The sequence below is a fragment of the Amphiprion ocellaris genome, chromosome 2, assembly GCF_022539595.1.
Source record: "Amphiprion ocellaris isolate individual 3 ecotype Okinawa chromosome 2, ASM2253959v1, whole genome shotgun sequence".
Lineage (NCBI taxonomy): Eukaryota > Metazoa > Chordata > Actinopteri > Pomacentridae > Amphiprion > Amphiprion ocellaris.
In genome coordinates, this window is record NC_072767.1 from 19,603,751 (window position 1) to 19,621,314 (window position 17,564).

Here is a 17,564-nt window from a genome sequence, read left to right on the forward strand (position 1 = left end):
GGTGTGGGATACAGGATTGATAGCTGATATCATTAAAACGATGACCCTGTCTAGGAAAGTGAGTGTCTGATAGTCTGATGAGATTGGACTGTTGGGGTGGGACATAGGGGAGGGGATCAAGTGTGTTTCCATGTGTGTGTGCAAGTATGTATGCGAGTAACAGGGCCGGTATCGGTGTCTGAGCGTTTAATAAATCAATGCAGGTCAAGTCTGAGAGCCGGATGTCACCCAGATGGCCTGTTGTTGGGGGGATTTTTAGTGTGTGTGTGTGGCAGTCAGCAGTACAGGAGCGGTGAGATTTCTCTCTGCATATGTCACTTCTAATGAGTAGTGCTCAAGCAGAAAGATATGACCTCATAGAGTCCCCAGACATCTTGGAGAAGAGCAACATCTTTCTCGCTCCCACACACACTATATTTGCACGCACCTATTAAAATGCCCCCACTCGCACATGTCCCTTTTATCTGTTTCCTTGTGATGGACAGAATCAGTACGATGTGACAACCCGGACTGCAGCGGTGCTCAGAGAATTCCCCTGACATAATCGTTTGAAAGAGTGATCGCCGTCACAGTATAAAAACAAAAACAAGCCTGGCCCTGTTGGTTTCTCCCTCACCACGTGCTTTCACAATGGCCTCTTTTGTGCTGCTACTTAATTAGCAGTCTCTGAGGCTGAAACAGCGCCGCGCACAAAGCCACGGCTCTCACATCTCTTTGACGAGGCATCCACTCGATGTCACAACAACCAAAACACTCACGTTTGTTTGTCTCAAAAAGCAAGCTAAAAGTCTTGTGGGCCACCTGACATTCAGAACAGAGGAAGGTTAGGAAGGGAAATGAGGGATGAAAGAAAAGAAAGGAGCTGTGAAGAGGACCGAAGTGGAGGGAGGAGAAGGCGATCAATTTGCTAAATATTTGTATTTAGTTTTAAGAATTTCTGCAGTATGAATGCGCTCTAAGATAATCCATAGGAGTTTTTGTGCCTTTGTTGTTCATGCATCGATGAATAACGAAAAGAAGGAGTCGACTGGATGCAGCATTAGGAAAGAATGATAATACTTGTATTCTTGTGTAGAGAACTGTAACATAAAAGGATAAGGCTGCTATTCCTGCAATTTCATCCCATCACATCTGATTTGTTTCCGATTCTGTTTTTGATCATCCCTGTGTTCTTATATGTTATTTCTTTTCTTTTCATTTTTTTTTTCCTTTGTGTCCTGCTTGTTCCCCTTCACTTCTAAGCTGCTTTGCAGAACTGTAATGCTCCACTTATGTAAGGGGGAGCGAGGATCCGGGACCCAGGATGTGACAGGATTTGGGAGGTCTTCGGCCTTCTCATGTGGCTCATGCAGACACCATCGCTCTGGGAGTTAAACCCCGGGATCTGGGAACAACACAGAACCACGATGATAATGGGATAACATTCCCGGAGTGATTTTTCTCTTCAGCTGGCCAAATTAATGAATTAAAAAAAAAAGGCGAAACGGACCACATCATTGCTAATTGTCAAAACCACGGGCTTAATGTAAGCTTCACTGAGGGTCAAAGTACAGGCATATAAATTCTAAAATGCATAATGAGAAAAAAATTGGGAGGGACATCATCAGTTTGGAGTGGTCTCATGAGGATTTTGCATGATTCAAGAGCAGCACGCACTATTATGCACGATGCTGTAGCACAGAGCAAGCCGCGGTAAAGTAGCTGAGAGGTGTCAATCTAGGGACGTAATGTGATGAAAGTGCTGCTTTTTTAGAGAGGCACTGATGCTGGGAAAAAGATCAGCAGTGTAACCTGCTATTGCGTGTTGTCCATGTAAGTTGTGACACAAAAACTATGAATTGTTCAGTGTTTCTGCTTCTTTTAATCCCAAGCAATTTCTGAATGCTTTTGGGTTCCGTCATATTTTTATTCACTGTGGGCTCAATTTCCACTACAATATAAAGTCTTGCTCCTCAGAAGGTGACATGGCTAGAAATAGAGAGAGCGCAAAAAATTTTTGTAATGCTGTACAGCAAAGTCATAACATCATAAATCACAAAAAAGGAAAGACAAAAGTTTAGTTTTCGAATAGTTTAATTAACAAAAATGGCAAAAACCTGCAATCATGTGCAGCCTTTGTGCTTACAGGTGTTACTGATTTTTAAAAAATGATTCTACATGCTATAGATATTTTTATAACAATATTTTCTTTTATTTGCCATCAGCTTGCTCCTCTGTGTGGTTTTTGAGCCATGCAATATATTCTGCTTTCAGTTTATCAATTTTTTTCCCATACTTGTCTCCTCTCCAATATTTGTGCTTTTTTTTAATCATGCTCTGGTGCAAACAGTTCACAGTTTGAGTAATTTTATAAATTCCTATTATGTATAAATTATTTTTAAAAATTAATAAGTGATTGCGATTACTTTAAGCTGACTGTCAGACAGTTGAAAATCTAATGATTCTCTCTGATAAACCGTGTAATGGTAATGAAAGGTTAGGTTTATTTTGAAGGACTGTTTTTAAATTGGAGACTTTCAAACAGGCAGCAGAAGAAGGAAACATCCACCAGGAAAAACGGGAATTAAACAGTCATCTCAGAGCACTAATATTTGACCAAGGTGTAAGGCATACATGACTGACTCTAAGGGCGTGCTTTTTCTTCTTCTTGCTTATGTGAGCAGCCGGCTGCAGGACGAACAGGATGTGTGTGTTTCTTGGGACGATTCCTTGCCCGTGTGCATTTATTTGTTGCACTTAGGTGATGCTGTTTTCACAATGTCTCAAAACTTAATAGTGTCATTCATATTATTATTATTCAGCACCACAGCCATTCCCATGAGCTCCTCTTAATGTTAATCCCCATCACAGCGGAGTGAGTCACATAAAGGCTCTTCATATTTCTCTGGAAGCTTGGAACACAGAGAAAGTGGTGCAATCTGTCTTCTTAAAATAAGTAAACAGATGCAGACTTAAGCAGAGGTATAAACAGATTCATGAGCGCACAGACACACAGAAGAGAGATTAACCTCTGAAGTAGTTGGAGCTGCACAGGCGTTACTTCCACAAAGCGTCGGAGTCGCCTTGATTAATTCATCCTGTTCAGGAATTTGTCCTTTTGAAATCCTCTGCATGTGACTGCTGCGTGATGTGTTTATTGTGTGCCACTTTGTTTTTGTACAATCCGTCTTCATTTGTTAGATTAAAGGGAGCTATTTATTCCTCTAAAGTGTGACAACACCTGCTTAACAAAGATTTCCTCAACTTGTTGAAAAGTAGAGGATTTTACTGTTGATTGACTACTGCATTGGTCTCAGATAGAAAGAGGAGATGTTAAAGCAGTTGAGGAAGACAAATACGCAGCTGTGTGCTGCTATTGTAAACATTTTAGAAATAGCGTTTAGTAACAACATAAAAACATTTTAATATACAAGAACAGTACTCCACCAAGGCTGCTCAGTCGTATCATTTCCAACGGCTGAAATCTTGAAAAAAAATTGTGGCAGAAATCATGGCAGTATAGAATATGGCTAATATAGACGTACCCACAAACAGAATGACCTTGCGCTGAGTACAGGCGTGTGTTATGCATGTGTACATTATGTACGGATACCGGATTGCGTGACCTAAATATGTAGCGGGCGGCAGAAATTGATGGGACTCGGAAACACCACCACAGTCTAATCAATTGTTCCTTGTATCATTTCCGACAGATGAGTCCCGATTAGTCCTCAGCAGTGGATTTGTAGTAGGATCATAATCATGTGATCGTCAGCAGGCAGCTGACATAGTGTTCACTTGTTGTCATAGTTACTGTGACGCTGTGCCGCTATCTTGCAGTGATACAGAAATCTTTAACAAACCCGTGGATCCAGACTATAAGCTGCATCACTGCCAAAATCTAATCACTTGGTCCTTGTGTCATTTCTGACCTTGCCTGAAATTTTCATCCAAATTTGTTAGTCTGTTTTTGAATAATGTTGCTAACAGACAGACGGACAAACAGATGGACAAACATTCACCGATTGTCACATAACTCTGCTATTCCTTGGCGGAGTAATAATGCTGCATAATATGTCTTAATATGAAACATATTGCAGCTATAAAAAGTCCTGAAAACTCACAATATACAGTTTTGATGTTGTAATATCTTGGCAGTATGACACAAATAAGTGTGACTATAAGGTATACAAGGTTATATCATTAACCATAAAGTTAAAAAAAATAGAAAACAAAACAACATAATGGTTGCACTTAAGGGTGTGTACAGCATAAAATATTTGTAGAGCACCTTTCAACAACAAAAGCACTGCACTTTTCATAAAACAAGAAAGACATTAAGACAAGCTATAAAAGCAATTATGCAATATTAAAAGACAGTGTAAAAGTCACCCCTAGAGAGGTTTTATAAAGACGAAAATATAGAAGATAAAAAATAAATGAAAATAGAATAAGACAAATAGCAGAATAATGGCTATGCAACATTTGTAATTGCTACAGGGCAGAGCAAGACATAAATAATTAGTCTCAAAATTGAATTTAATAAAAGGCAGTGCCAGAAAAGCTCCTTAGCCTTGTTTTTGTAGGACTGAAAACTGTAGCAGATGTTAAGTTTACTTGGAGTTTGTTGCAGTTATGCGTTGCATAAAAACCACCTGAGTTCATAACACAGCAGCAAATTAGAAATATATTTTAAACCCAAAGCTTTCAGTGCATTATAAATTTGTAGAATTTTAGTGTTTATGCCCACTTTTGGCCATTAACTGGAAGTCTGAGATTGAAGTTGGCTGAGTTCAAGCTATAAATGTTTCCCTCTCTGGAAGGAACACTGACTTGCACTTATGTGTTGGTTTAGCAGCCAGAATCTCCCAGCAGGTACGCATCTCAGCCACAGCACTCAGCTTCATGGTTTTGATTTAGTGAGTCTTCAGAAAGTTGGAGTCATTAAATGGTACCTGTCGAGTTGATTCAGATGAACTAATCCACCAGCAGAAGATACTGTTGTGGAGGTCGCAATACTTTATCAGTGTGATTTTCCCTGTTGCAAGTATGGCAGTTAAGATCATCTATGGCAGTCCATGTGCTTCGTCAGTTTGGATGTGGAGGAGACATAGTGCAGTCCAAGGTACAATTATGTCAGTGGTCGAGTAAGTGACTGTTTGGACTACATTTCCATTTTGAAACACAAGGCTCCTCAAGTAGACTGCTAGTGGTTGTGTTGTTAAATCTGTAGATTGAGACAGTAAAAAGAAACGGTGGCCATGACAGCACATCAAGAAATTCATTCTGCTTTTACTTAGCAAAATTGTACACTGATCGGCTACTTAACGTGGACATGGGGATTCTGGGAGTGTCCTGTGGTGTTTCTGGCACCAAGACGATGGCACTGGATCCTTTGGGTTCTGCGGGTTGAGGTCTGGGGACAGATGCTCAGTTACATTGAAATCTGTGAAGTTTAAATGCCAGATCAATGCGTTGTGATCTTTGTTGGGCGTCTCAAGCGCTTCATGAATAGAGGAAGGCTGCTTATGTTTTGGAGTGTCATTGCCACAGGGGAATGTGTTTTTCTGGGACAATACATAGGTGGTTAATATGTGTCAAGATAGCATCCACACATGAATGCCAGAACCCCAAGATTATTGTTTGAAGGTGATTAGAGTTCTTCATCTCATTTGTAAGAGAGGTTAAGGTGGTATTCAGTTGGACAAAGGCAGCGTTATCTATAAGTTGTCTGGCTGCATTCCCTACTTTGAATTAACTGTACCATGTCAGTCACCACAATAGACTAGCATGGATATGAGCTTCCTCAAAATGTAGAATTATCTCAGTTCCTTACGTTAGTTTTTTGTTTACCTTCTAGCCTACCACATGTTCTTCGTCTCATTGAATACATTCATAGTAATTCCCACAGTCTCCTGTCATCTCTTTCATCTTTACCACCCTGAGCTTCAGCTTCCTCCTTTGCTATATGATGCAAAGTGGTGCTCTGACTTCTGCCCAACTCCACTCACCTCTGATACACCATATTAATGATTCACTTGTTTTTGTCTTGAAAATCTGGAGCCCACGTCTTGCCCTATGGACCTGGCTCTCCTGTGTCCAGGGAGGGAGCTCATAAAATGGTAACAAGCTTCTTTGAACTGGTAGGTGGTATTTGATGTGTTGTGAGGAGCATAATATATGCTGTATTTGATCTGGCCAGCTGTCTGGATTGCCGGTCCATGAGTTCTCTTCACATCTCCAGCCTTTGTAGTGTGAGCATCAGAGTCTCACTGCCATGTGCACATCCACCACAGCACCACTGCACCTTCTTAGATTATTGGCCTTCACTTTATGCTCGCCTTGATGTTACACATACTATTTGCTCATTCCCCTCTGATGTTAAGTAATATACATACTTGATACCAACTCTAACCACAGTTTAAAGCTACAGTTGGGAAGGCTTACCTTTGAAAAGTTCAAGGCTTTATGTGTGAGAGTTGTAAAAGTTTTTTGAGATGCTCTCTTATTTTTAATCAGTCAATAGGTGGTCGATTATTTTTGACTGGATTATGCTGTGCATGTTGTAGCTGGTATTTGATTGAATAAGGTGCTCAAATCCAAAGTCATGAAGTTCAAACTTATTACAGTAAGACAAAATGGTTGTCCATTATTACATTGATGTTTTTTTCAGCTGCACTGTGCTGTTGTTGTATTATGGTTCTTTCTCCATAATATCTCTCTGTCTCTAGCTGATTATTGAGAAACCGGACAAGCCTTTGATCTCCTCTAAAGACTAATATTATACTTGTCTACTTTTACTCCATTGCTCTATGTGTTTCTCGTACACACACACAGACACACACATATATTTCTCAGAGTATTCCCCGCTCCCTTGTATTTTTTGTGGTTCCACCTCTGCTCACTGATTAACGGCCTCTTTCCCTCCACTGACACGCTCCGTTCTTTAGCTCTTTAGCTGATCACAACAATGTAGAGGACCATCTATTTCCGCTCCTCTTTCTCCCACATTCACTCTCGCTATTCTCTCCTGCCCTCTTTGCTTTTTGCCTCATTTTTCTCCCTTCGCTCCTTTTACTCGCTCGCATTTTCCTGGGTGACTTGTTTACAGCCAAAGACACACTCCACCATTTTTTCTACTTCTTTTCTATTTGTGATGTTTCAAGAAAGATGTGTTTGTGTTACATATGGCTGTGCAGGGCATACAGACTGTGCTTCCAGATTAACTCTAGGGCAGCCCTGTGCTCCTTCAAAAGAAAAGAAAAATATGCAGACCAAAAGTACAAAAGGAGGCATTCTCAGTGTACCATTTAAAGTTTTATGAGACTTTCACGTAGTTCTCACAATAATGTGGGAATTAAATATAAAGAGCAAGAAGTTAACTTCCACTGTAAAGGCAGAGCAAAGTTAATTTTCATAATCATCAGTTGACACAGACTCTCTTTGTTCAGTGTTAATCTGGCTTTCCATCTTTACCCTGCAGTGATGACTGCAGAAACCGTTTCAAACACTCAGAGGTGGCGTTCTATGTCTACTTCTGTCGCCTGATTTTTGTTGATTTAGTTTTTAAAACTGGATTTTCTGTCACGTATATGTGCAAATCTACATACATATCTAGCTCTACCCAGTTCGAGTACATTCTCTGTAATGGATTATCAGAACAGGGTGACACGGTTATCACAGTACTTACTGTGGATTCTCTTCAGATGAACACGCTGGGTCACTTTGAACTTTCCTCAATTTTGCTTCTTGGTATTGTGATAAATTCAGATTGGGTTATTTTAAAACACATTTATCTGAAGGCAGCAAACAAACCTTGAAGTTTAATTTTTCCTGGCTAGTTAAGTACCAACATTCAGGTGCCTCTTGGTCAAAGCACAAAAAGATACAAAGTCAAGGACATGACGGGATTTAATGTGGTTTAGACTTTATATAAAAGATGGATTTAGTGTTAGGTCTTACTCTTGGATTGTGGACTACTGTTTTTGAGCCTCAGGTGTGGAATTTGGCAGTCACCATCTTGTTTTATTTTTATTTTTTTTAAACTGGACATGATGAGTAAAGGGTGGATCTGACTGAGAACTTGAGGACACCTGTCAGTCACAAAGTAGCTGTGGTCTAAATTATACCCTGCTTTAGCATATTTTTTACTTTAAATAAAACCATAATTTACTAAATGAACATCATGCTATATGTAATAAGCCTTAAAATTTATGTTTGACATCGTGAATTTATTAGCAAAATGTAAAACCAGAGGAGTCGTCCCCTGCTGGTCGTTAGATAAAATGCAGATTTAAGGCACTTTTACGTTGGTTTCATTTTCCCAACCTGGGAGACTACATCCATCTTGTATTTACAGACTATGGTGAGAACTTTCCATTATGTAGTGGAACTATGTGCTGAAGAAAATTCTCAGTATGATGTGTCGCTTTCATGCATAATACTGTATACTAGCACGCTCCACCCAGGAAGACATTCGTACTGTCAGTAACCAGTAACCACAGACTGTGTAAACAGCAGTTAATGAGCTTGAATTAAAAATCTGCTTGCATCTGAATTAAAACCGTCAAAAGGAAAAACAAACCAAGAAACCAAAATGTCCTAAACTCCAGCTGAAGAAGTCTTTTGTTGTGCATATTTGAATGTCATAAACAGTCCTCTTTTGCTAGATCAAAAGCTAGTCAACTGAGGATGCTCGCTTTGTTTATTGTGCTTGGAAGTAGATTAAAAGATGTCACTGCCTCTGATTGAAGCATGCTAAATGATCTCACTACAGCACGGTTGGTCTGTTTCAAGCCATTGTTATTCGAGCAAATCAACATTTCAGGGACTGGAGTCTACAGATCCTAATTAGAGGTGACACTGTGTTCCCCTAGCTATTATTGTGCTGTTGGATGTTTTATTTCCATTTCCCTTTCACTCTGTGTGTGTGTGTCTGTGTGTGTAATGGAGTGGGTAAATTGAATGACTTCAAGACAGGAGCTGACCTTTACCTGTTCTCAGGTCGAGCCACTGCGTCCCAAATCATGTTGTCAGGGGTATGTGGCGAAGAATCCTAAGAAGTGTGCAGCATGTGTGTTGTTTGGATGGAGCAGTAGGTCAACGTAGTCGTCCATTGATTATGGGGATGTCCAGAGTGTGACCTTAGTTGAATGTCAGCAGAAGATTAACACAGTGGCAGCTCTTTATAAGCACGTCCTGAACATGTTTTGCGGCACTGCATACATGATCGCTTCAGTGCATTGATATGATTGGCAATATTTCAAGTGGTTTGGCTTTTCATGACCCTATAAACGTGTAATGCTTATTTAGAGAGCATCCTTGCACTGGTCATCCACGATACTGCTTAAAATGCACTTCATTATCCCACTCTATAATTTACAGAAAAGGTGTTGAGTGTAGCACTAATATGGACGTCTGCTACTTGGATTTCTGAGCACTATAAGGTTGTTATTAATGCTAGTACAGATAAGTTAAGTGATAAAAATATATTTGTTAAATCTAAACTTATTCTATGTGATTTGATGGGGTATACTGTCTGTTTTGTGTATGTCTTATAACATCAAGCAGCCCAGGGACTGCAGCTGAATATTACATTTATACATTCCCATATGTCCTTGATGAATAAATAATTTATTTGTATCGCACAATTCATACACAAGGCAATTCACGGGCTTTACAAAGGCGAAGAAATACATTCAGCACAGAACTTTCAAATTAATTCTAAAAATGATTTATTTGTAGGTAGACATTAAGATCATATATTAAAATCGTAGAAATAAAGCATAATTAAGCAATAAAAGTGCATTAAAAGTTTGAGCAGAACCTTTCGTTCGGGAATTTTGTTCCACGGGTAAGGAGCATAATAGCTGAATGCTGCTTCACTATGCTTGGTTCTGGTTTTGGGAACACACAGTAAACCTGTCCCTGATGACCCGAGGGCTCTGGATGCTTCATAAAACAAATAGCAGTGAATTAGCATTCCTCACTGCCTTAAAATGGCATTAATGTAACGGTACACCATTGCTTCTCTTAGAATGCGTATATTTCTGAAGTCCTTTCCTCTTTGTCCATCCACCTTTCCCCAGCACATCAGCTCACCTACAACTCTGCAAGTAATGTAAAACGACCCTGCACCACACAGTTGTATATTTGAGTAATTAATTCATACATGTTGGAACTGGAAATCAGTTCTGACAAAGAATAAAGATACAGAAAATCCATTCCTGCAAACTGACAGGATTGGCTCCCTAAGCTCTTTCTGTATGAAAACCTGGAAGTCTGAATCTTTGTTTTTGAGAATGTTGGTACACTGCAGTTTTATGGTGGAAGTATTGACTGCTTATTTTACTCAGTGTATTTAATCCAGCATATTAAAAAACCACCATATGGACACGTTAACAAGGTAAAAATTGGATTTTCTCCAGAGGGGTCTTGAGATAATATACATCTTTCTTGATAAATAAATGAACACAGTAGAATAAATTACAGTGAGGTAATGCCCTCCAGTGAGTAAAGCCTCAACAAAACAAATCTCAACAAAACATAAATGTCTTTGGCCATATGCTGCTCTGTAAACAGTACTGTAATCAGTTAAACATAAGCCTGCAGGATCCCCTAGTTGAAGTGTGAGTGAAGCAGAATGATGGATAAGATATGAGGATTGGATGGTGCAATTTAAAGGTGCACAAAGTTAGTGATGACTCAAGAATATGGATAAAATCAAGTAGTGAGCAAGCTCAGCCTCCTCCGGTTTAGCTCCTATTGCACATAAATATTCATCGATTTCTCTATCTGGGAACCGAGGACTAACGCTAAATGTTGTGTTTCAGCTTTAGGTGGAGATGTGGTGGGTAGGTATGAGGGTTGTATAATGTTAGTATAGTTCCTCTCTCCTCCACGCTCACTCTCATAGCTTTTAGCTTGGGCTGTTCCATATGGATGACAGTCACATATGACAGGTCTTGCTGCTTCAGAATGTAAATGTAAGCAGCTGTTTGTGTGCATCAGCAACTCTTGAGGAGCCTGGGAAGATGTGCCTAGATTTTTGAACATAATAGTTTTTACATTAGTGATGTGATTTTCTAATTAATGACCTCGTTCTATGCTTCGCCAACATTTCGAGTATAGCTGTGTAGAGTGAAAAGTGAAATGCACACGTATAGCTGTTCTTCACATTCTCTCCGGAGTGTTCTAAGTGTGTATTGTTTTTTTTTTTATTCCTGGTGTCAGTTGCTGCGCCCGTTGCAGTGAAAAATGAGTTTGATTTGAATGCTTATCTCATTACATGGAAGATTTCTTTCTGAACTGTTGGACTGTAGACCCATCCGTGGGATTTACTATTCAAAACCCCAAATGACTGCACTTTTTTAAATGTCGTATTTCAAGGCAAATGATAATAACTATCCATAACGTATTGAAATAATAACACTTTTACTTATAGTCTGAATGTTATTTTTTTCCGACAATACAAGTGCTGTTATTTTATTTGACTTTTTTCTTGAGATGAATCAAAATGTCCTGCAGCTGCTGGAAATCATGTGCTGAATGTTTTTCCTATTGTGTTTTCTACCTGTGTCCAGTGCCACTTTTAAATATGTGTGCGTGCGAGTACATCATCTATTCTAAGGTTAATTAAACGCATATTTTATTTGCCCACAGCGGAAAAGCTATTCAATGCTTTCTACCCCCAGAGTATGAAGGGGCCAAGGTGAATTGTATTATTTTCCATTTTGTCCCTTAGATAAGAAAAATATGAGTTAAGGAAGCGGACGTAGGAAATTGATAGGCTTATGTTTACTGGCTTCTGCATTTTAATTAATCCTTGTGAGTGTGATATGTTATAACCCAGTCTGGTGCCTGCACCGTTTTGCACCCCCTTTGGAATTAAGCAAGCTGGTTGTGGAGCGGATTAAGATGACCCGTGACAGGAGGTATGATATGAAGGTGAAGGCAAATCCTTATTTGTGGATATCTGGCGTCAGGTTTATGGTGATCTACGGCAGCACTGTGAATTTTCCTGCCTGGTACATACTCTGTGTGTGTTACAGCTGTGTGTGTTATCAGGCTTTAGGCAGAGATGGAGGGAAAGATAAAAACAGGGAGGGTGGACAGGGAGAGATTGGGTTTATGCTAACATACTGGTAGGAAGGAAAGGGATTTGTGGGGTCTTTTGTGACAACTGATGCCATTACATCAGACCCCACCTCAACAGCAGCTTTCCCTCTTGTCTGTGGTTTTTGTACCCGTCTCTCCTCTTTCTATTTACCTTTGACTACTCGGCTATCCCTGGGGACATGCTTTTCATTTATTCTAGGCCTACACCTTTTTCAATTCTATCTCTCTCTCTCTGTCTTTAGGACTCCCCCTTTTCTTTTTTCTTCCTTCATAGAATCAATACTCTGGTGCTGGTGAGTGTGTGAATGTGCACTTGTCTCTGTCTTTTCTTCAGTCCGCCACACTTCTATCATCCATATGAATAAAATTATACGCACATATCGGAAGCATCGGTCCCCACTGCTGAGATGCTGTCAGTTTTTCTAGCATGTACTTCATTATTATGGCTCCCAGTTGTGCCATCAGTCTTTACTCTGGCTTTTACCACACACCCTAAGACATCCAAGGCTACTCACACATAAACAACAAGCTAATAAGCTGGCGAGCTCTTCCCTTGCTAACTGTGTGGATCACACTGCGAGGGTGGTGCCAAATCATTGTGTAGTTCAGCAGTTTGAATGAGAGCTGTGATATGCACTACTGTTCAAAAGTTTGGGGGCGCTTAGAAATATCCTTATTTTTGAAGGAAAAGCTTTTTTTTTCAATGAAGATAACTTGAAATAAATCAGAAATACAGTTTAGACATTGTTAATGTGGTAAATGACTATTCTAGCTGGAAACAGCTGATTTTTAATGGAATATCTCCATAGGGGTACAGAGGAAGTTTTCCAGCAACCATCACTCCTGTGATCTAATGCTACATTGTGTTAGCTAATGGTGTTGAAAGGCTCATTGATGATTAGAAAACCCTTGTGCAATTATGTTAGCACATGAATAAAAGTGTGAGTTTTCATGGAGAACATGAAATTGTCTTCTGACCCCAAGCCTTTGAATGGTGGTGTAGTTCTGCAGTTTTTTTTATGTAAATGCAAAGCTTTTTGCACATATAGGTTCAAGTTATTAAAAACCACATACAAAGATGAGAGATTTGATAACATTCAGATGTCTGTCTGATAAACATGAAGCTCATCCAAGAAACAGCTTGCTTAGTCAATGCATGCAGCCAAGACATAGTGCTGCATAACCACCCCATAAAACCATAACTTGTCTTTTTCACACTCTGGTTATTGTACAGATTAAACAAACAAGATTAAATGTTTTAATTCGCCAAATTTGAGCAGGCGGATTTGTCATTTTCTTCAAACATTTGGACAAAACAACTACTGATTTCTAGCTTATTTCACCAACATTATACTAAGCCTTTGCCATCTCCTGGGTGCATATTTGGCATACAGACATGAGTGTGGTATTGATCTTGTCCTTTAGCTCCAGAAAGTCAAATATGATTCATTTACTGTATGTCCATACGGTGTCATCATCCAACTTACATTTTCAGCTGAACTGTGGTCAGTGGCTCACGTGAATGAAAACGACAGCAGCAATCACTCTCTCTGCTTGTCAGAAGAAAGTCACTCCGACACCAACACCACCACCACACACACACACAGTTGTTCATGCACACACACTCACACTTTCTTGCCATTTGTCAACCCCCCTCTCTATATATTTCATCATGACGAGGCGAGGCATTGCTAACACGCCAAGCGAGTGCTTTCTCTTGTTCACTGGCTCTCGCTGTCAAGGAGAGGGATTTTTTTTGCTTCTCCCTGTGACAGACCCAAGTGCTTCAATTTTCCCCTTGCTTGGAGAAAGTGACTGCACAAAACCTTTGGAGTCCATAGGCTATCAGGGAAGTGCTACACAGAACCAGAGTTGGTTCTGCTAAGACTGGGCTGGAAGGTGGATCATGGCGTGGTTAAAATGGAGGAAAACCTCAGAGCCAGTCCAAGCAGGCGGTTAAACAGTGCTGCACTGTTTGGATGTGATGTACTTCATTATTTCCACAAAATCTAACACAACCTTACATAATAGGGGTCTAATTAAGTTGTCAGTTCACTTCTTATTCACTCTGCCTAAAGGAAACAGCTCAGATCACAAATAACGTTGCTCATTCACTGCAGCATCCTCTTGTAAACTGTCATTCGAAGTATTTTACTTCTATAAACCAGTTCTGGGTTGGTCAGTGTGATATACTGTAAATTTCTGGTCAAGTCTATTTATATTATTCTATGAATTATTTCTTAATTAGTCACATTTCATCAAATGATTTGCCAACCTGTAATACCGAAATTATGTAACAAATCTGTACCCAGAAAAAGAATTGTATCCTCACTGTGGCTTTATCAGGAGAATTGAGACTTTTCATGCATACTTGATCTTTGTCATTTGAAAAAGAAATATTCAATATATTCTAATGATACACACAGGTGGGCAATGCAACAGCTCAGCTAAGAAATTCTTTCAAAGCTCTCACCAGACTTGTGGCCTTGATCCACTAAGTCAGCCTCAAATAAGACATACCAACAGAGGCTGGCCAATCAAAGGCCTCTCGTTTCCTCATGTCTTTTGTTACAAGATGCATTTGAACACACCACCGAGGTTCCAGCCCATAAGCCTGTGTAGGCAAAACATTACATACTGAAGGTTAAATTCAAATTAAACTGGAAAAGTAATTTGAAGATTGTGCTTAGGAATTCCTCTTGACTTCATGTAAATTTAAATTTCCTAATCTTGTTGACTTGTTAAGCAGATTATAAAACTTTTGACATGTTTCCTTTGCCCCAGCTGTTCCACCATACATTTTCCAGAGGTCAGTTGCTAGTCTGTGCAGTTTCTGTATATGTAGTTTTCTTGTCTCTAATTAGACATCACCTGCAGTCTGCAGAGAATTTGTGCTATTACATATCAAATATAACCTCTAATTGACAGTCACTGCCTTGCACACTACAGCATATATTAGCAACTAGCAGAGAGCAGCAGCACAAACGATGCTGCATTACTTTTTTTCAGACATATGACAATAGGAATGCTGAAGATTAGTTGATGTTCAACTGCTGTTAATAATTTAATCTATTGAAATTACATTAACCAAAGACAAGGGGCATGGATGTCAGAAAATGTTTTGTACACTAGCTGTAGTACCGGGTTGCACCACTAGGTGGAGGCTAGAAGTCTGCAATTTGTATTTATTTTTACAGCAATCAGGGAAGGTGGTCAGTTGGACTATGGGCAGTTTTGTGTTGGCAAGCAGAGAGCATTGTGGGGGTTTAGCTTGCACTGGGCCACCATGACAGAGACTTCTGTAGTGTTTAATGGCTCTCGACTAGTGCTCATGTACAGAAAATGAACCAAAAGTTACCAGGTCTGCAGTTTTGTTTCCAAATGGCTGAAGTAATTTACCAGATTTTGAAGGAACTGCATTATCATTTGTTTTGGAGATTAATCACTTACTGATTAATAATGTGACAGAAGAAAGAAAACTGACTGTACGCTAATGTTAAATGTTTTCTCCCTTTTCACAGCAAAGAAGACGTGTGCAACCACAGACTTCGCCTGTAAGAATGGACAGTGTGTTCCTGCTAGGTGGCGCTGTGATGGAGAGCCAGAGTGTGCAGACGGTTCAGACGAGGCTGATGCAATCTGCAGTAAGTAGCATCACAGACACTCTGACAGACACACATACACACTATTATGCAAACAGTATCACAAAAGTAAACATTCAAATATCGTCAGAGAGGAGATCACGAGGTCATAAACACACAGTCAGGTGGGTCCACACACATACACACACATTTAACTGGTCTCACTGTGAACAGCTGTGTGTTTGCCTGACAGTGTGTGTATGTGCATGTATGTGCATGTTTTTAATGAAATGAAAATCTACAAAAACACATACTTTTTCTGAATTGCATATACACCAGCATGAAGTCAGTGTTTTTGTCTCTCTTACAGTAATTTACTCACGGATAAAGTAGTCGACCTCCACACAAATACATGCACACATGCGTTTCCTTCGGCATAAAGAACTCCCAAGGTCGCTCATTCTCAGCGTGTCACATTTTTCTGCGCTCCAGCCACTGTGCCAACCTTCTATTTCTTGCACATTGCCTCAGAAAATTGCTTTTAGTTGCTTTTGGGTGCTGGCTGCACCATCACACGCAGGACCTCCTTGCAGGGTTAGATCAAGGCCACACAGGGCGGAAGAGTAGATGGGATGTGGACTTCTGTAGCGTTATTTCCACATAGCACACTGCTTGAGAAATAAAAAGTGAGAATTAGAAATGCTTACTGAATTTATGTCTTCCTCATTAAGCAGCTCAATACACTAGGAAAGATATTCTATAAATGATATGTTCAATTCAGTTATGCAGTGTATTTTAAAAGATCACCTACTGTCTGTTTAACTGTTAAGTGTGATTAAAAAGTGTATTGCTTTATTGTAATGAGGCACTGCAGCTAATATAGGTAAAATCACAGTGTTCAGAATCTGTTTATCAGTATATTGGATGTGTTTTAATGGGCAGATAAAACCCTTTATTTGACTGTCCTTTTATCATATCAAGTGAGGGATGATGAATTATACATTCGAGGCGATTTTGGAAAATGGAAATGCAGCAGTGCAAGTGACAGCTCTAATTATCAATGAATTCATTAAGCCTGTATTCTTTCGCCTGCATTGAAAAAAAAATCTATGAATATGCTGGACATAAGATGTCTACTACTATATGCCAAAAATAATTTCTCAGTGTTTCTCACTAGTGGTTTCAGGTTTACACATCACATGTACAGACGGGTGACAAATTAAAGAGCAAACGTGAATCCTTGACCCCTAAAGTGAGGGGATCCGCTGGCTCTTATGCTGTCGGAGACATTTTGCTGGCATGGTTTGGGTCCACTTAACCTCCTTAAGGAAAGGGTCACTACAAATCAATACAAAGTTGTTCTGAGTGATCACCTTTATCCTCTGATGAAACATTTCTATCCTGATGGGACTGGTCTCTTCCAGGATAACAATACCTCCTTCCGTAGGGCATGAAGAGGCACTCAATGGTTTCATGAGTATAAACGCGATTTGAATCATATGCTGTGGCTTTAGTAGTCACCACTTATGCACTAATGGGTGATTTTTAACTCTAGTGTCAGACAGCGCTCTCCACCATCATCATAAAAGATTACGGGATATTTTTTAGAACAGTCGTGTTCTTCTTTAATAAAGTTTCAGAGACTTGAAGAAACAATACTAAGGTGCACTGAAGCTGTTCTTGCAGCACATAGTGGTCCGACAACATACTTAGACATTTGATGTTGGTTTTTCCTTATTTTGTCACAAGTCTGTGCCTAAGTTGCATATTGGATCATGATTAACTTCCAAACTCGTGATGCCATGATGTCACAAATCATGCTGAACATACATTTCGTAAATGGAGATTTTAGGTAAGTATAGGAAATGTTTATCTTTTAGCGCCTTT

At 39.6% G+C, this 17,564-nt stretch overlaps 1 protein-coding gene across 6 annotated transcripts in view; it reads left to right on the plus strand.

The window, feature by feature from the left end:
• The window catches only part of lrp8 (low density lipoprotein receptor-related protein 8, apolipoprotein e receptor), a 199,687-nt gene that overhangs the window by 77,629 nt on the left and 104,494 nt on the right, over positions 1-17,564 (plus strand). For all 6 annotated transcript variants that reach the window (XM_035957383.2, XM_035957385.2, XM_035957380.2 and 3 more), the window contains exon 3: positions 15,618-15,740. In XM_035957383.2, the coding sequence (XP_035813276.2) occupies positions 15,618-15,740 (123 nt within the window). The remainder of the gene's footprint in view (positions 1-15,617; positions 15,741-17,564) is intronic.